This window comes from Hypomesus nipponensis, chromosome 7 (assembly GCF_054491055.1).
Source record: "Hypomesus nipponensis isolate SF chromosome 7, ASM5449105v1, whole genome shotgun sequence".
Lineage (NCBI taxonomy): Eukaryota > Metazoa > Chordata > Actinopteri > Osmeriformes > Osmeridae > Hypomesus > Hypomesus nipponensis.
The window spans coordinates 5,217,501-5,237,032 of NC_140367.1; the positions used below are offsets into that span (position 1 = coordinate 5,217,501).

General features: G+C 50.2%; 1 protein-coding gene across 2 annotated transcripts in view; it reads left to right on the plus strand.

Moving 5' to 3' along the window:
- Nucleotides 1–19,051, plus strand: part of LOC146276441 (leucine-rich repeat-containing G-protein coupled receptor 5-like) — a 42,141-nt gene extending 23,090 nt beyond the window's left edge. The window contains exons 4-18 of one of the 2 annotated variants that reach the window (XM_084701894.1): nt 577–648; nt 4,226–4,441; nt 6,557–6,628; nt 10,294–10,362; nt 10,472–10,543; nt 11,427–11,498; nt 11,997–12,065; nt 12,740–12,811; nt 13,055–13,120; nt 13,214–13,285; nt 16,414–16,485; nt 16,614–16,739; nt 17,418–17,551; nt 17,662–17,745; nt 17,864–19,051. In XM_084701894.1, coding sequence (XP_084558020.1) covers nt 577–648; nt 4,226–4,441; nt 6,557–6,628; nt 10,294–10,362; nt 10,472–10,543; nt 11,427–11,498; nt 11,997–12,065; nt 12,740–12,811; nt 13,055–13,120; nt 13,214–13,285; nt 16,414–16,485; nt 16,614–16,739; nt 17,418–17,551; nt 17,662–17,745; nt 17,864–18,993 — 2,398 coding nt within the window. In that variant the 3' untranslated portion in view covers nt 18,994–19,051. The remainder of the gene's footprint in view (nt 1–576; nt 649–4,225; nt 4,442–6,556; nt 6,629–10,293; nt 10,363–10,471; nt 10,544–11,426; nt 11,499–11,996; nt 12,066–12,739; nt 12,812–13,054; nt 13,121–13,213; nt 13,286–16,413; nt 16,486–16,613; nt 16,740–17,417; nt 17,552–17,661; nt 17,746–17,863) is intronic. The other variant, XM_084701895.1, reaches the window with a different exon arrangement.
- The last annotated feature ends 481 nt before the right edge of the window (nt 19,052–19,532 follow it).

The following is a 19,532-nucleotide window of genomic DNA, read 5'->3' on the forward strand; positions in this document are numbered from 1 at the left end:
TGGAGCAGCCAGAAACATCTGGATCATTCCTGGTGCGGCCCTCATAAAAGTGCACAAGAACCTGTTTGTGACACTCAGAAACAAATGTCTAAGGAGCGTTCGCTTTGTAAAACGAAATTTCCTGTGAAAGTGTGTCTTTTTATGGAGCCACGGACATATTGAATCATATATCAACTATCTGGTATGTCAACGCGGAAAGTTATGTTGGTACGCCCCTCCTCCTCCTCTCTCTCTCTCTCTCTCTCTCTCTCTCTCTCTCTCTCTCTCTCTCTCTCTCTCTCTGCCTCCTCCTCGTCCCTCTTCCTCCTCCTCCTCCTATCTATCGCTTCCCCGTCACTGTCCTCTCCTTGAAACTGTCTGCTTCTCTGCAGGCCTGTCTCCTTCTCTCTCTCCTTCCCTCTCAGGCCAACGTTCTCTTCTCACACATCAGTCCAGAGGGGTGGATGAATAGTCCTGCCGTCATAAGGACACACTGACAGAAGCACTTTGTTTGTTCTTCATTTGCAAGGCAGGTAAATGTGCCCCGTCAGTGCTTCATCGACCCTGACCCTGTATTTCTGTTCTTCTGTGTTCTAGAATGCTCCAGAACAACCAGCTGCAGCAGGTTCCTGGAGAGGCCCTGCAGAATCTACGGAACCTCCAGTCCTTGTGAGTACAACCCCACCCTTCCAATGCCGCCCTGCGATATCAAAGAAGCCTCCCCTTTTCAGGTTGACTCACAATTAGAGTGAACTACCTGACTACCATCCCCATTATCCCGTCTCTATCGCTCTCCCTCCCGGTCATTCACTGCTCCATTAGGCAGGCTGCAGTGTATAGTGTGACTGGCTGTATTGGGGCTCTCATACAGAAAGAGAGAGACACAGAGGTATCAGGCCCGCTCCATTAGAGGACAGGGCTTTTAATTACGATGCCAAGCACAGAGGGCGGGGGCTGTAGGGGGGAGGGGGGGGGGGCATAGGAGGATACAGGAGGGAGGTTGGAGGGGGAGGCCTGGGGGGCGGGGGGCGGGTCAGAGTATACAGGAGAGCTGGAATTGAGTCTAAATCAATTTGGGGCCATAGAGGAGCAAGCTTTGATCAACAGGGAAAGAGAAGAGGAGGGAAGATAAGAATGTCTGAATGGACAGCGAGATAGTCTTTCACTCCGGTCTGACTGGAAGAATCTGCCCCTTTCTCTACAGCCTCCTCTCTCCTTTTCTCTCTGCTCTTTGCTTTCCCCCCGAAACACATGTGGAAGATCAGTCTAAGATCACGTTTGTCTTGAGTATTGTCCTCCTTCACTATCCCTCCCCTCTATCCCCCTCTCCTTCCCTTCTCCATCTCTCTCTTTTTCCCTCCCCCTCTCTCTCTTTTCTTTCCACCCCCTGTCCCTCTCTCCTCCTCCATCCCTCCCAGCATTGGGAGAACAGAGCAGCCATTGTAAGAGGGACAGATACTACTGGTTATCTCCACCAGCAGTCTTCTTCAGGAGGAACTAATGGACAGACTCTTTTACTGGCTTTTGTTCTCTAAATGTGGCCTCTGGAGGGAGGGAGACATGGGGAGGCAGGAGAGGGGGAGGAAAGAAAGAGATTGACTGCGTAGAGGGAGAATGAACGGATAGAGGGCTGGGAAAGAGGAACTGAGGGAGGGAGGAGGACTAAGGGGTGGAGGTGAATGGATAAAGGTGATGAGGGAGGGACACAGAGATCGTGACAGAGGGATGCCAGAGGGATGAGTAGGAGGGTGTTTGAAAGAACCTGGGCCCCGAGGCCAAGACACCTACCTGACGGTTCAGATAAGAGCTGGGTGGGCTCGGCTGTGGACACAGGAGGGAAGAGAGCGTCTTCCTGTTTCTCCTCACTCAACCCTCCCTTCTGCCCCGTCACCTCTTCTCTCCTGCTCCCTCCCTCCTTTCCTGTCTTCTCCTCTTACCCCCTTCTTCCCGCCTCCATCCTTTCCTTTCCTCCATAAACATACATGTAGAGCTGCAGGCCACGGAATCATCCGTGAAGGCCGAAACATGATCCATGCCATATTTACTAAACACACTTCTGTCAACAATTCAGAGCAAAAATACACACATAAGCCCCATTGAATCAGGGAGAAGAGAGCTGAATAGTTTGGCTGTGTGTTCTGGTCGGAATGACAACCTCCCCATCCTCCCTTGCCGTGTGTGTGGTCAGAATTCTGCAGCCACGCTCGCATGCTCACACACACAAGCACACACACACTCACTGGTTCAAGGCTAGGTGTGATTCTTCTGTACCGTCAATCACACTCCAAATGAGAACTCAGAGCACACAACTCCTGCCCCCCCCCCCCCAACTCCCCCCCCCCCCCCCCACCACCAAATAATCAACCCTACACACCAACCACCTACCAACCTCCCACCCCACCCTCTCTCCCCCCTCACAGCAGATGTGCAGTTTCGTCCCTGGGGAATGTTGATTGGAGTGTGGAGTTTCCACACCGGACCACCTTGCTAGCTCCAGTCCTAGGAGATGAGAACCAAATGAGAAGCAGGATGCTCCACAGAGACATGATGGAGTGAAGGACAGTGTGTGTGTGGGGGGGAGAGAAAGAGGGAGAGAGGGAGGGAGAGAGAGAGCGCTGAGCAGGGATGACGGCATACAGCTGGTGCAGGCGGCTCTCTCAGTGTCCATGTAAACGTCTGCGCTTTCGATAAGTAGCGCTCTTTTCATTCGAGTGGTCCCCTTGTCCAGCCCCCCCCCCCCCTATCTCTCCCTCCCCCAACCTCCCCACCCCTTCTTCCCCCAGGCTGTTGAGATTGCTGAGCGGTAGAAGGACACACAGGCACACAGGCAGATAAACAGACAGACAGGCAGATAGACAGACAGGCAGATAGACAGACAGGCAGATAGACATGGAAAGGAGGGCAGGAAGATAGGCAGGCAGGCTCTTCAGATGAATTGAGGCGTGAACGGGCCTACTCTGCACTGAGGCTTCTCCTGCCCTGTGGCAGGTTTAGCGCCAGGCCTGTGAAGGAGGCTAGCAGCAGCCCTCATCCAGGCCTTCTTCATGTCTCTCTTTGAAGAGTTGAACCGAGGTTGTGAGAACAGTAGGGAGACAGGGATTTGGCTTGGCTGGATATAATGACACATCCCTATGTTAGCTTTGGAGGGAGAACAGAAGCAGTGGTTATCGCTTGGTCAAAGTTTTTGATTTGTAGGGGATTTGCAGTCCTAAAATCTGACCACAGTTTGGTTTCTTTATCACGTCTTGATATTATCATTATCACCATCATGGTTATTATTACGATGTGTTTATAGTGTGTAGACAACCCAGGACAGGCAAGGCTGGGCTGTGGCCTTACTGACACACTTGAGTTTATTGAAATAACCTTGTCATGTTTGGAGAGGAGGTAACTCTCTCTCTCCCCCCCCCTCTCTCTCTCTCTCTCTCTGTTTGACTCTGCCATCCCCTCATTAAAACACTTTGTAAGGCAAAATGCACCAATGCTCAGATCAACGGCTGTGTTCTGTCTGCGAAGAGAAGGAGAGGAGAAGAAGGAGCATGGTGGAGGGGGAGAAGGAGGGTGGAGTGAAGGAGGAGGAGGAGGAGGAGGGGGGCGAAGGAGGAGAAGGAGGAGTAACTTGTTGGCAGCCTAATAAGGAGGATGAAAAAAAAAGCCTGACTAGAATAGTACGAGCAGTGTTGGTCGGTGTGCGTGTCGGAGGCATGTCGGAGGCGTGTGTGGCGTGTTGGAGGCGTGTGGCGTGTTGGAGGCGTGTGTGTGTTGAGGCGACCAGACGGCTAAGCCTGAGGGCGTCAGCGGGAGAAGGATAAATATACGAAACGTGTCTTTAGAGTTGTGAGTGAGGGCCAGCATCTAGCCTATAGACAGCTTCGTGTCTGTGTTACACTGTCCTCGCTGGCACGCGCGCACACACAAACACACACACACACACACAAGCATGCACATACACACGCCATGCTCACACGTACACCTCGTGCCAAGCCAAACGTTCCTTCCTACTACAGCACAGCCAAACTTGGAATGAGAGAGTCTGTCAGTGTGGCCCTGTAGAGAGGGTTGTGCCATGTTCTGGAGTTCACTAGTGAGTTCACGGCAGGATTGAGAGTACTGGAAAAGGCCTTTTTACAGAACTCTGCACAGTTAAAATGTCATGTTATCCAAGGATTTATTCTTGTACTCTACCTTATTCTCTCTCCCAACTCCCCTTTCTCTCTCTCTCCTTCATTCGTCCCTCCTTTCCCAGGCGTCTGGATGCCAATCACATTTCCAGTGTCCCCCCAGGCTGTTTCTCAGGCCTCGTGTCCTTGCGCCACCTGTGGTTGGATGACAATGCCCTGACGGAGGTGCAAGTCTCTGCCCTGGGCGCCCTGCCGTCCCTGCAGGCCATGACCCTCGCTCTGAACCGCATCACGCACATCCCGGACCGAGCCTTCGCCAACCTCTCCAGCCTGGTGGTCTTGTGAGTACCAGGACCCCTCTCGATCTCTCCATCCTCCATCCCCCTCCACTCTCCCCCCTCTGCACTCACCTCACACCCCCCCCCTTTCCCCACACCATATCCTCCTCTCTCTCCACCCATCCCACCAGTCCAACTCTACACCAAAGCCTTGCCCACCCTCACTTCCTCCCCCCCTGTCCTCCCCTCCTCCTGTCCTCACTCTCCTCCTCTCCCTTCGTCCCCCTCCTCCTGTCCTCACTCTTCTCCTCTCCCTTCCTCCCCCTCCTCCTGTCCTCACGCTCCTCCTCTCCCTCCCTCCCCTTCCTCCTGTCCCCACTCTCCTCCTCTCCCTTCCTCCCCCCCTCCTCTTGTCCTCACTCTCTTCCTCTCCCTTCCTCCCCCTCCTCTTGTCCTCACTCTCCTCCTCTCCCTTCCTCCCCCTCCTACTCCTGTCCCTCCTCCCTGCGTTTATTTATCAACACACAGAGAGCCCATTCACTCCCGCCCTCAGCCGCAGGATGGTATTTATTGACAGACTTTAGAAAGGAGGAAAGAAAGGCAAATGGAATGAAAGAACAGGATGTTCCCCCGTGTTCCCCCTCTCCTGCATGTCCTGAGGGAACTCCAGTTGGTCAGCGTGTTCCCGGCCGTCTGTTCATCTGTCAGCAGTCACACAGTCAGCCTGTCGAACACACATCCAGCCCGTCCAGTGCCAGCCTGTCAGGCAGTGGCTGTTGTTAGTGTTTGAATCGCAACCCCTCTGACAGGAGAAGGCCTGGAATCATCTGGAGGGTGTGTGAGTTTAGAGTTTAGTCAGTTGGTGAGAGATGCGCTGGAAAGCCTGAGAGGTCGAGGCGATGCTATGCCTCCTGTCTCCTCAATGGGTCTCAGTGCTAGCAGAGTACTCTTGGGGTTACTGTGTGTGTGCGTGCGTGTGTGGAAGGAAAAGGAAGCTCAGAAGGCTGCTTCTCGTCGTTCAGCTTCAGATCGAGCAGCTCAGAGGACTGAGGGATGGAGAGGAGTAGGGATGGCGCCGATTGTTTTCCTGGCAAACTTCCGCCCGCCGCAAAGTCCTTCTTGCCCTGGGGGCATCCGCTCTAACCCCGGTCTGGGCTGGAGCGCTGCCCTCCTGACTCCCTCCTCTCCCCTCTCCCCTCCCTACTCTGGCCCTCTCAGGGCCCACCTACCCTCTACTTCCCCCCTAACCACTGCACTCCCCCACCTACAGTACATCCATCCTGCCCCCTCAACCCCTCCACCCCAACCCCTCCACACACACACACACACTCACAGACTTTCTCTCAGCCTATCCCTATTGAGGACCATCCAAAATCCTATACCAGGCCCACTGTCCAACCTCCATATTCTCTAATTTTTTGTCTTTATTTCTCTTTCTCAATTTTTCTCTCTAAGAATATCATAATAAAGGAGGATGAAATATATTATTTGTCTGCCAAATTTTTTGGCTTATAGATTGTGTGAAGTTCTGTTTGTCCTTCAAGATAATAAGTTTTAAGTCGGCTTGAGTCACACAAACACATGCACGCGCACACACACACACACACACACACACACACAGCTAGTGACAACCATGAGTCCCTGTTTGTTTTCGTCTACAGAGAAAGATTTCATACTTGTCAAACGCTCCTAAATCTCTCTCTCTCTCTCTCTCTCTCTCTCTCTCTCTCTCTCTCTCTCTCTCTATGTCTCTCTTTATCTCTTTTTTCTCTCTCTCCTCTAGTTTTCCAGGGGTCACTCGGAGTTAATTGATGGTTGTGTTGTTGTCTTTATTCTCTCTAATCAACCATGTTACCAAGCAACAGTTGCTAGGCTGTTTTCCCTGTAGGCACGTCCATCTCTCCATCCCTCCTTCCGTCCCTTCGTCTCTTCTCTGTCTCTAATGTTATTCTGTTTGAAGTCAGCTTGATGTTCTCATGTCTCGTACACTGATGCTAATTTGCATGTAATGAGCAAAGCTTTAGGAGGCACCAAGGGGACGGAGGGGGGATGGAGATGTACGCCCCCACCACACTCTGTCTCTTTTGTCCTCCCTCCCTCCCCCTGGCCAATGGGGTGTGGGCTGTGGGGCTTTGGGGGGCGTGTGGGTCTAACTGTTCTCTTTGCGTTCCTCTGCAGACATCTGAATAACAACAGGATCTCCTCTCTGGGAACACTGAGCTTTCAGGGCCTCCACAACCTCGAGACGCTGTAAGTTGACCCCTCATTACCATGCAGGACGGGGGCAGAAAAGGGGACATTTGAAGATTCCTTCCCGCCCTGCTCCTCCCCCCCACACACACCTCTCCCTCCTTTTTACTCCTCCTTGGTTTCTTTCCTTTCTTTTCACTCATCTTTCTTTTGATTTCTTTCCTTCCCTCCTACCCACTGCCTTTTATTTTCTTTCCGGACAACTCTCCTTCGCTATCTTTTCTTTCAACCTCTTCCTCTATCCCCACTGTCCCATCTTCCTGTCTCTCGATCCTTTCCTTTTGCTACTCTAACAAACCATACACAAGCACCCCCCCCCCCCTATATCTGCCCCCACCTCTGCCAGTTCTACTTAAGTTGTGGTCCCAGTGGACTGAACCTTCTAAGGCTGGTGGAGTGTATGGTTTGTGTATTTGTGTGTGTATGTGTGCTGTAGACCATATCAACCTCTTCTCTATGGTCCAGCAGATGCTTATCTGTTCCGCTGAAGAGTTCCTTCTTTTTGTCAATCAGTCAAGAGAATCCTTTACCTCACATCACACATTGGCCTGCGGGCTTTTAAACATTTCTGTGATGTTCTGGTCCACATACTTCCAGCTATCTTTCTAGCAAGCACGGTAACTCAGTGACTTGGTATTAGCCAGAGTATAGGCTTGCTCTATCCTTAAACACTGCACTCATCCCCCACCCCCAAATCTGTAACACTAATGGCAGCAGATGCTTAGATACAGCAGGCATATTCTTCTCTGTGAGGGGGCCTCTGTCTTAGCACAGTGGGATACACACGCACAGACACACACGTACACAACGACACACACACACACATTAACTCTCAGTGTGTCAGATGAGATCTATTCAGTGGTGTGGACAGGCAGTGGCTACTCATTAGCCCCCCGCATGCAATGTTTAGAAAAGCCCTTCATCCATTAGTCACTCTCATAATGGACATGCATTCATATGAACACACTAGCCTGAGCAAAAGGTTGAAATATTTCAAATTCTGGCGAATGTTCTCCAGACAAGCTCAATCAAGCACAGCACAGGTATCAAATATGACTCCAATTTCCACTACTCAGGTTTAGTCAGGCACACTGGAGCCACAAGTTCACTGAGACGACAAAGGTAGCCCTATCAAGAGAGGAGGGTACTATAGCAGTTGCTAATGAGCGTATGCTTTAGGCTGCCTGGTATGTGCTGGTGCCAGAAAAGCTTAAGTCGTCCTCGGCTAAATGTATGCAGTCACAGTTCTGGTCCAAAGTGACCTACTTGGTGTGTAGACATGGAAGAAGCAGGTCATGCACCACTGCAAAGGAGACATACCTTGTGGCAGAAAAATGTTGGAGTATAACTGTAAAACTTCTGCTTACTCCACAATGTTTACACTCTGTCTTAGTGCAGGTTTATGCAGCAGTATTAGCTGTATACAGTTTAGCCGGATCATAGGCATGACGTCACCTGTTTAATCAAACAACCTGAAAATATGACATGCCTCTGCATGACAAATGGCCTAGGAAGGAATTAGCTTGTCAAAATGACCATTATATTCTTCCCCTGAACCGCAGAGCCGCTCTCTCTCTCTCTGTGTCTCGCTCTCTCTGTCTCACACACACACACACACACACACACACATACACACACAGACTAATGTTGCTCATTTGGAAACCTTCTAACCTGGTGTAAACTGTCTTGGTGTGTGGCCCCTAGCTCAGTAATAATTATTGTCTGTACATACTCACACATGCACACACACCACACAACGACACATGTTATCCCAGTGTTACTGTAACAGACTACCTTCAAGCAGCTGCAACATGATCTCTCCTCCTCCTCCTCCTCCTCCTACTCATCTTCAACCAGTGGAGTTCCCCCCCCCCCCCACCTTGACCCAAGTGACCTGTCGTGAACACACGGGTGTTGCTAATCAGCAACCTCTAATCACCTGGTGCAGAATAGCTGTGGCTGCAGATTGGACGGTATCACCTGTCCTCATTGACATCATCAGGCAGACCCACCAGTGAGAGGACAGAACAGCTGAAATAGTCCAATCAGTGCTCAGCAATTTGGAAGCCGCAACAGCAGCACTCTCCCCACCTTGAAGCAATTTGAATGTAGTGGTATTTTCACAATCGAAGAGTTTGTTCCAGTGTGTTGACGTTAGGGAAGGGAGAGCATCTGGCTAAACACTTGGTCTAGGACGAACACTGCTGCACTGGCCTCACAAACACACACACAAACACACTCAGCAAACACACACACATGCACACGTACAGACACATAACACAGCCACCTGCACCCCAGAGAAGGATCACAGACTAGCCTGATGAGAACCAGGTGAAGACCTCACCACTGATGACAGGATGACAAGAGGATAAGACAGAAGAAGAGGAAATTAGAGAGGAAAGGAATAAAAAAATATATGATTTCAACAACAAAAAATGGTCACAGGATGTTTCATTGAAGTAGTTGTTATGGAAACGTTACAGCATGTTGCTGTGTTTGCAGGCTACTGGTCAACCACAAGCTTGGTTCAAGCTTGGACCAAGAGACTACAGGACCTCTTTATGGTACAATTTAGAAATGTATGCCTACGTCACAGGCCTATAAGATCCCGATATTTCAATATTTTACATAATTCAAACCACCTCTACTACATAGCGAGGATCAATCCTATGTGCTGGAGCCTGTAGGTTATTTGTGTATTTGTGTCTAAGGTTTGTTTGTTTGACTGTTTGCTTTCCTAACCCTGACAGCAAGACTCCGGTCACCAGCCCAAACATTCTCACACTCGCTTTGTTTAAGGACAGGAAACCCTGCTTACATCATTTCCCGGAATGCTTCTCACCGTTCTGTAAATCAACCATGGAGATATGGCTTCTGAGCAGGAAGTGTGACTTGACTAGACTGAGGGCCCTTTCTGAGGGTCTCCGGCCCATCCCTTCCTTGAGTGACACACAAAGGATCAGCTTGAATACCATGTTGATACACTCATCCTTTATAATGTTTAGTCACTGTTCCAGCATGAATGGATGGGTGACAGCCCGTAAAGGAAAGCAGTCCTTTCACCAGTGCTGTCATGTACTATCAGTGATGTTGTGATTTATGAAGGGGAGGAGGCCAAATAGCGAGGTAGGGAGGAAGAATGGAAGGAACTTTTGAAACACAACCAGAAGTTTACAAACAGGAAGCAGGTCCTGTGAGAACATCAGCAGTGTTTACGTGGCATGTTGAGGAACACCATGATATTATGAGCCTGTTTCTGATAGGCTCCCGTCAACCTGACCCCATGAGAAATAAGGGGGGAGGTAAGGAAGGAAGCAGGGAAGGTGATGATAGTTCCCTCCATTGCTGCACCTCTAGACTCTGGAACACACAGAGGTGTGACTGCGTTGGTGTGGTAAACTCGTAACAATTCCTTGGTAAGAAAACCAGCCAACTATACCACAAAATCATTACGTTCCTTTAGCCCGCTGCTATACTTAATCTGGAAGTGGGTTATTCCTAACATGAAGGCCATATCTGGTAGTTGTCTGTCATCAGTACCATATTGAAAACTGTTTATAAGGAACTAGGGTTCATAACTATATAGTGGCCCCAAGAGTACATAACCACAACAGTAACCTAACCCCTAATTGTTCTCTCTTTCTTTCACCCTCCCTCTTTTTCAGGGATTTGAACTACAACAGTTTGGAGGAGTTCCCTGTTGCTATTCGAGCTCTCAGCCACCTGAAGGAGCTGTGAGTACAGCATGCTAGCATGCTACCTCTCTTCAGCGATGCTAATGCTGCCCTGACCCCTGACCCTCCCTGGTCCTCTCCAACTATGTGTCTAATATTCCCTTTCCAGGGGTTTTCACAGCAACAGCATCCAGTCCATCCCCGAGCATGCCTTCACGGGAAACCCCTCTCTCCTGACAATGTAGGTTACCATGCTAACGTGCTAAGCTAATCACGCTACCTAGTCTACTATCCACTATCCTTGCTGTAGACACGCTATGCTAATCATGCTAGCACCACTACTCTACTCTGCATTTTCCTGTGTGTGTGGGCTAAACTGTATAACCAACAGCTCTCTACTGCATGCCCTGTTGTGTTTACGTGAAGCTGTAGCATGTTTCGCTCTTTGTCAGGGACTCTCACCGTCCTGAGAGACTGTATCCTGAACCAAAACTCACATCTGGCTGCTTTATAAATTGTCCCATAATTGAATGTGGAACCATTCACCGTGATATATAGGAAGAACGTTTTAATGACAACTGCAGCATATGTGGCAATCTGAGTTTGACAACACGATTGAGTTTGATTTAGAATTCATCCAATCAAATTTTAAGGTTGATGGCAGTGCCCCTAAATCTCCAGTTAATGCCTGTGGTCTCGTTCATGATATTCTGACTTTTAAACCAAGTAAAAAACGCTTATAAAGTACATGTTGTTCTCCTTCTATTTACTTGGGCCACATGATGTATTATATTTGTTTGCGATCTGTTTTTGCTTATGGAGGGTTTGGCTTGTCCTTAGAAATTTGTTTAGGGTACCACAGCCAAATCAACTATCTCTCTGCCCTGATTCATCATCTCCAATGGTGGACGAACCTTACATGTGCACTAGACCTGGTCGTTCGATCAGAACTCTTCTTGGGTTCGATTCCAATATCCGTGTCATAAGCAATGATGTATGTCCTAGAGTGGATATTGGAACAGTAGGATCTCTCCACGTCTCTGGTGTTTGAGTAAAGCCCAGTCAGTGTGTGAACTTATGTCTGGTCTTGGGCCCAGGTTAACCCATGCTCCTGCTTCTTACAGATTCTTCTATGACAACCCCATCCAGTTTGTGGGCAGATCAGCGTTCCAGCATTTGCCTGAGCTTCGCACACTGTGAGTCACGTGCAGTAGAGTGCTCCGTTTCATCTGCGGTACTTCTAAAGAGTTAGGCCGTAGATTTCCCTGATGTTGCTGAAATCCATAGGAGTACAGAGTATCCTATTTGTACACACACAGCTTTTCCTTTTAACACCCCAGGGCTCTCCCTCATTCTCTCCTTTCTTGTTTTTTTTTGCTTTTCACCCTCTCTCTCTCTCTCTCTCTTTCTCTCTCTGTCTCTCACCCTCTCTCTCACCCTCTCTCTCTCTTTCTCTCGCCCTCTCTCTCTGTCTATCTGTCTCTCTCTCTGTCTCTTTCTCTCGCCCTCTTTCTCTGTCTCTCTCTCTCTCTCTCTCTCTCTCTCTCTCTCTCTCTCTCTCTCTCTCGCCCTCTCTCTGTCTCTCTGTCTCTCTCTCACCCTCTCTCTCTGTCTTTCTCTCTGTCTCTCTCTTTCTATCTCTCTCTCTGTCTCTCTATCTCTCTCTGTCTCTTTCTCTGTCTCTCTCTCTCCAGGTCTCTGAATGGAGCAGCAGAGATCACAGAGTTCCCAGACCTGACTGGCACCATGAGCCTGGAAAGCTTGTGAGTCCACACACAGGCACGCACACATGCACACACACACACCAACATACACACACACACAGACATAAACAGACAGGAACACACTGACCCCAAGCACTCATAGCTCTGCTTTATTTGCTGTTATAACCAGATGTCAGTAAAATATTTTCACACAGAAAATGACTTTCAAAGACCACAAACACTAATAAACGTGAAGCCGGTAATACAGCCTAACCAAATCAGGGGGAGGGAATTTTTAATATTCATACCATTTGTTTGTTGGTGTAACCTTCATAAGACCGACATGGTTTGCTGTTGTAGCTCACTACCCAGGAGCATGTTGGTGTACCAGAGTGGAATGTGAATCCCAGTTTAATACGGTTATTCTAACCTGGTTTGGTTATTATTGTATGCTTTGCTAGTTTGGTGGTGTGAGGAATAGACTGTGATATTCCCCATCGTAACTTTTCTCTGTGGGTCTAGGGATTTGGAATAAATCAGTGTGAAGTTTGCTGGTTTAAAGGATTATACGTTATCTAGTGTTTCAGCACATTACTTTGAGACAAATATCAGAGCACGTCATCTGTAATAGACAGGTGTTGGATGTGTGCCACAGATCTAATGATGAAGATGCTGGTGATGATGAGAAGGCAATTAAGATGATTATGATGATTCAATTATTTTTCCAACTACAGAACCATCACTGGAGCCAGAATCACCTCTCTGCCTCGCAATGTGTGTGACCAGTTACCTAACCTGCAAGTTCTGTGAGTCCCCCTCATGACCTCCACAGTCCCAAACACACTTCTAATTAATGTTACACTGTTTGGGTAAATCAGGGAGGAAAACCATGACCTTATATTTATTTCACCATACTATAATATACCTCCCACTACACTAATATGCCCTGATTGGCAACCATAAACTCGATCTCTTTGACATGTTCTGTCTTTCCTAACTGAACACGTTCTTCCTCAGAATAAACACGTCTCCCTCTCTTGTTCCCACAGAGACCTATCCTACAACCGGATCCAGTCTCTTCCCAGCCTCAGGGGCTGTGAGAAGATCCAGAAGATGTGAGTCTTCCCACCTCATGCGTGGTCTGTGGATCCATACAGGCGCTAACATGACGTTTAAAAGCCTAACGTGATGATCCTGTCTCCTTACAGTGACCTGCATCACAACGAGATAGAGGAGGTTCATGAGGACACCTTCCAGGGACTGGCGTTGCTACGATCTCTGTGAGTGGTCATTTATGTCGTTGACGAGTCTTGAATAATAGTTGGCTAGGCTAGAATGATGTGAAATCCACATATAAACCCCAGCCAATCCTCGTCCAAAGGATCAATCCCTCTAATACTAGGTGTTTAGCACACCATGACAGAACACTGGCAGAACTCAGAATCCACATAGTCTACATTCTGGTTTCACTCCAGTCTGGTCTTGGTTGATATTGACTTTGTAAAGTTGCTCACATTTTAAATTCTTGTGGTTTTGTTCCAAACTGTTGAATGGAGATGGTTGATCTAATGACCTGACCCTGAAGCCAGCATGTGAGTGGTCTTTGTGTATGTGGGTGGGTGTTTGTGTGTATATGTGTGTGTGTATGTCTGGCATGTAGCTGTGTGTTTACAAACATACGCTCCTCCTGTTTACCCTCCCATCATCTTGTTTCCATCCTCCTGCCACCTTCTTACCCACAATGCCGTGGGTGGCCGTGGCCTTCAAATTTCCCTTCAACCAGCCCCTCGTGTCCTCCCTCACCTCCCTGCTGCCCTTCAGTACAAACATCTTTCTTCTCTACCCTACTCCAACATCTAATGCACATCAGTCATTTTCCATTTAATTGTTACCATACGTGTGACACGGAACAGTAGTCTAATCATATGAGCTTGCCCAGTTAATTGTATACATTTCTTGAGCAGATGCCAAATCCGCTTGTATGCATGCTGGAGTGAGCTGAATAGCCCAGTTGGTTCACAGTTTGTTCCTTTCGGCCTGTCAGTTGTCATGCTAGGCAGCTAGTCCACCTTTTCTAGCTAGCTGACGAGGCAGTAAAAGTCTAGGGTAATGACAGCAGGATGCAGCGTGGCTAATTAGGATCCAGCCCTCTTGCGTTACACACAGCTGTGCACACGCCTGTCTGGGTAACCTGTATAAGTGCCTGTATGCTGATTGCCCCCCCCCCCCTTCTCTCCACCCCTCTTCCCGCAGTACAATTACAGCTGCCTCCAATCCCAACCCGGTCACCTGTAAACGCTTCCAAATGACATCATCAGTGCTGAGAAGCTGAGCGAGGGTTCTAATTGGCCGTTGCGTTCTCGGACACGTCCCTAGCTGAAAGAGAGGAAATATGACTTGGCCCCTGGAAGCCCCCTAGACACACACACACACACACACACACACAGTGCTCCCAGTAAGGCTGTCTCTCGCTCTCTGCTGCGAGGTGACCTGTGGTGAGCAGACTCAGGATAGGAGTGATGATGTCACAGTTGGCGCTGCGTCATGGCAGGCAGGCCAGGCCCAGGGAGCCTGCCGGGGGCCGGCGCCGCTACGTTTGAGGGATCATTTTACCTTCCAGTGGACATGAAACACATATACGTGCTGTTGCCAGGAGCCGTTCTGAATAGGTGGATGGTGGGATGGGGGGGTTAAAGGAGGTGAGGGGTAGTGGTGAGCATGTCTGACTGTCCAAGGATATCCTCATCAAAACGTTTTGAACATTTCAAAGTCTTTTATACTGTGCATGTTTTTTTTCTGTTTTTTTTTTTCTCCTGAGATGGCAAAGCTGCTCATGTGCTAACTCTCCACCTTTTTATGTTTTCCTTGGGAGCTTAGACTCCCCAGCACAGTCACGGCATGGTATAGTGGAGGGACTGGTCGATGGAGAAATGGAGAATGCTTAGTAATAGTAGTAATGGATGGTTAGATTGAAGAGTGGAGGTGTGGAAGGTGAAGGGGTAGAGGGCTACAGGTAGGGGATCTGAAAGGTGAACGAGCGGAGGGATGGAGGTGCTGGAGGCTGCAGACTCTGTGGGCTGCAGAATCATGGGGCTGCAGGGCGTCAGGCCAGCTGATTTTACGGGCCTCCTTAAACCCCTGGCTCCCTCAGAGTGACGAAAGGGGTCAGAAACCTCCAATTAAGCAAGTAATGTGCTCAATGAGGCTTATAGGCACAAAGTCACAGTGGAGAGAGAGAGAGAGAGAGAGAGAGAGAGAGAGAGAGAGAGAGAGAGAGAGAGAGAGAGGGAGAGAGGGAGGGAGGGAGGGAGGGAGGGAGGGAGGGAGGGAGGGAGGGAGGGAGGGAGGGACGGAGGGAGGGAGGGAGGGACGGAGGGAGGGAGGGAGGGAGGGAGGGAGGGAGGGAGGGAGGGAGGGAGGGAGGGAGGGAGGGAGGGAGAGGGGGAGAGGGGGAGAGGGGGAGAGGGGGAGAGAGAGGATTGTGTGTGGAAAAGGGGTCAGAGATAGACAGAGGGGTGCAAAGAGAAAGAGAGATTGAGACCATAGTCCTTCACTTTAGGCCTTTTGTCTCAACCATTCATTTCCAAACCTATGTAGAATTTGCGATTATGGGATCACTGATTCCCTGGGATTAGAATTACACCACATCAAACAAAGGATTCGCTGTTAAAGTAGGTCTCATGATGCTAAGCGCACACGCACACATGCATGCACACATAAAAGACTGTGCCCCCCAATGCCCCCCATAACCAAGGCACCACACAACCCCCATGTCCTCACAACCACCACGTCAACCACATCCAACAACCTGTCAGATATCAAACAGTCCCAGTTGGAAGGACCCCTCTCTCCAAACCACCTCTGCTACAAATGTAGACGCCTCTCAAATGTGTCGGACATGACTGTGAAACGAGCATGAAAGGAAGGGTTCTGTGTTTGAACCCTGGCTCCTGGATCCTGCTCATCTGGTTAAACCATATCACCTTCCTCTTCCTCCTCTCACTCCTCTTCCTCCACCTCTTCACCTCCTGTAGGCTCCCTGATCCCCTACAGATGGTGCTGGGGCTGGGATGGCTGTTGGACCGCTTGTCCTTCCCTATCAGATTGATATCACACATGTATGAGTCAATCTGTCTGGGAGGCAGGGAGGAACTCTCTGTACTCTGGACAGTCTGACTGGAGGATCTCGGCTTGTAAATCAAGTCAGAACATGTCCAGAACAGAGGGTCCAAAAGCATCAGGAGAAACAGCCGAGCGTGATCTGAACAAAACACCGCTCACTTTTATAGAACAATGAATGTTGATAGAACCATGAACGTGACTGAAGGGGGTGATAAAGACAGGTATGGTACAAAAAAAACTGCCCCTGGAACGTGGAGGATGTGATTTGCTCTGTTTTCGTTTGTAGAGACCTGGCATGGAACAAACTGACACTTCTGGATGAGCAATCCTTTACCAGCCTCCCAGCCCTGGCCAAACTGTGAGTTTCTTCTCCTCTCCTCACCTCTTCTCTCCTGTCCTCACCTCACCTCTCCCATCTAGTCCTCTCCTCCCCTTATCTGGGCGTCTATATGAATGCTTTATGTATTCTTAACCATCTCTCTCCAGAGACCTCACATCAAACCAGCTCTCCTATCTGCCCGTGTCCGGTCTTCATGGTCTGACCCAACTCAAACTGGCTGGGAACCCAGCGCTGCACGAGCTTCTGGCTGCGGACAGCATGCCGAAACTTAGGTGAGTAGGAGGAGGGAGATTTAGGATGAGGTTGATAATGCAAACATTGAAGATGAAGGTTGGTAAGGAAGACTGTGGCGAAAGCAGGAGGTATAGCCTTTTCCAAGAGTTTCATAAATTCATGTTTTGAACACAGAGAACACACAAAACATCCCTGTGGTTAGCAACACGCAGAGAGAAACAAGCTAAGTCAAAGACTAAGTCAAACTGCCTCGGCTGGAGTTAAATGCCACATGCTCAAAGTACCCATCCTGCCTCCGTTTTAGGGCATGAAGACAGCGCCGCAGCATCACGCGTGTACACAGACACTCACACGTGATGTATCTCTGAGGGCATTTTTTTTCAAACACATGTGATTGGTTGGGTGAAGCAGGCAGTTCAGGAGCCTCAACTTTAGAAGAGAGTGACATAGGGGCGGACATATTTTTGTTCTACAGGAAACATTATGGCCAAAAGGCCTTATATATAAACATTAAACACTGGCAGATCTCCCAAACTATGATCGGGCCGTTTGGAGAATGATAACATGTCAGATGGAAGTAGATAATATAACAAGTATGGTGGATATTGTCTATAACACACAGCTGTGTGTGTGTGTGTGTGTGTGTGTGTGTGTGTGTGGGTGTGTGTGTGTGTGTGTGTGGATGTGTGTGTGTGTGTGTGTGTATGTGTGTGAAGGGTTATGGAGCTGCCCTATGCGTTCCAGTGCTGTGCATTCGTCTCTTGTGAGAAGCATGCAAATCCCTGGGAAAGAGAAGAAGGCATTGGCAAGGAGGAGTTTGCCAGGAGAGATGCCATCTTGACCAACCAAGGTGGGACCTTACGCACTAGCAGTGAACTAGGAACCAAACACTCTCTACCACTTTGATCATCAATGATCTAACACGGCTGGGGTGTGTGTGCGTGTGTGTTTTGTTTTAAGAAGACCACGACCTAGAAGACTTCTTGCTTGACTTTGATGACGAACCCAAGTCTCACCTCTCTGTTCAGTGCTCCCCAGCACCAGGTACGAACACACACACATACACCGACATACACAAGCACAGCATAAGTGATGTTAAATACTTCTGTCTTCCCCTCGCATTCCTTTCAACCTCCCTCCTTCCCTGCTTGTCTCCCCCCAGGTCCATTCCGTCCGTGTCATCACCTCTTCGGCAGTTGGCTGATCCGTGGAGGGGTGTGGCTCATTGCTGCTCTGTCATTGGTCAGCAACGGCCTGGTGATGGTGTCTATCTTCTTATCGCCCTCCTTCCTGTCCCCCGCCAAACTCCTGATCGGCCTTCTGGCGCTGGTGAACTGCATTATGGGAGTGTGGAGCGGTACTCTAGCCGTGGTCGACGCCCTCACCTATGGAACCTTCGCCCGCTACGGCGCCCAATGGGAGAGCAGCGCCGCCTGCCGCATCACCGGCTTCCTGTCTGTGTTCGCCTCGGAGACCAGCCTCTTCCTGCTGACAGCGGCGGCCCTGGAGCGAGGGCTGTCGGTGCAACGGGGGAAGGGGGCCTCAGCGGGCACCATGCCTGGGGAGGGGAGGGGGTCACTGGGCACCGTAAGGCTGGTGGCTGGGCTGTGTTTCCTCCTGGGGCTGGCCGTCACCCTGCTGCCTCTCCTGGGGGACTACGGCGTGTCGTCGGTCTGCCTGCCTGTGCCCAACACAGAACCCTCCAGCCTGGGCTTCATGGTGGCCCTGGTCCTGGTCAACTCCCTCTGCTACCTCATCATGACTGTCACCTACACCCGTCTGTACTGCCGTCTGGAGAAGGGCGAGCCAGAGGACCTGGGAGACTGCTCCATGATCCGCCATGTGGCCTGGCTCCTCTTCGCCAACTGCCTGCTCTACTTCCCCGTGGCTTTCCTCTCCTTCTCCTCCCTCCTGCGCCTGCCCTCCGTGGGCCCCCTGGTGGTGAAGGCCGTGCTGCTGCTGGTGGTGCCCCTGCCCGCCTGCCTCAACCCCCTGCTCTACCTGCTCTTTAACCCCCACTGCCGCGAGGACCTGGCGCTGCTGGCCAAGAGGACTCGCGGAGCCTTCCGGAAAGCTCGCCGCCTCAGTCGTGTCTCGCTCAGCTCCGAGGATGCAGAGAAGCAGTCATGTGACTCTACGCAGGCACTGGTGACCTTCGGAGGTGGATCAAGGGAGGAGGAGGAGGAGGAAGATCACAGGGGGAAGGTGGGGTCACAGGTGACCAATAGCAACTCCTCTGCCTCTGAGCCACACCCACACCAACCATCTGTTGCCTTTGTGCCTTGTCGCTAGGCAACGCTACAAAACACCAACTGCCCCCCCCCCCCCTCCCCAACCCCTCCCCCTTCTCCCTGTGTCCTTACACCCCCACCATGGGGAGAAAAAGACAGGCACACAGACAGAGACTGCATCCAGGCAGCATATGTAGCCAGAGCCTAGACTCTTCTACATCCATTCATGAGAAAGAATGTCCATAACTTCCTGCTTCTTATGAACATCAGAAGTCCAGCCCTATATCTTGACTCCCTCTAGCTGCTGTGTGTTCTGGTCCATCCTCTCTAGTTGGACAGACCCTACCCAGGAACACTGCTGGGAAGGGAGGCGAAGGGTGGGGAGGGGGTGGGGAGGGGCTGGGAAGGGCGGGGAGGGAGTGGATCAGTGGTGATGGAGTAAAGGGGCAGCTTCCCAGCATATGTACAGGTTTATAGTTCTTCAGCAACCTGGGGAAACACGTAGCACATGAAAGCTCTTATCTTTGTTGTGGTCTCAACTGGTGTGGACACCGTCAGGACTAGACCTGGTCCCTGGAGGGGTGGTTCCCACCTGCACAC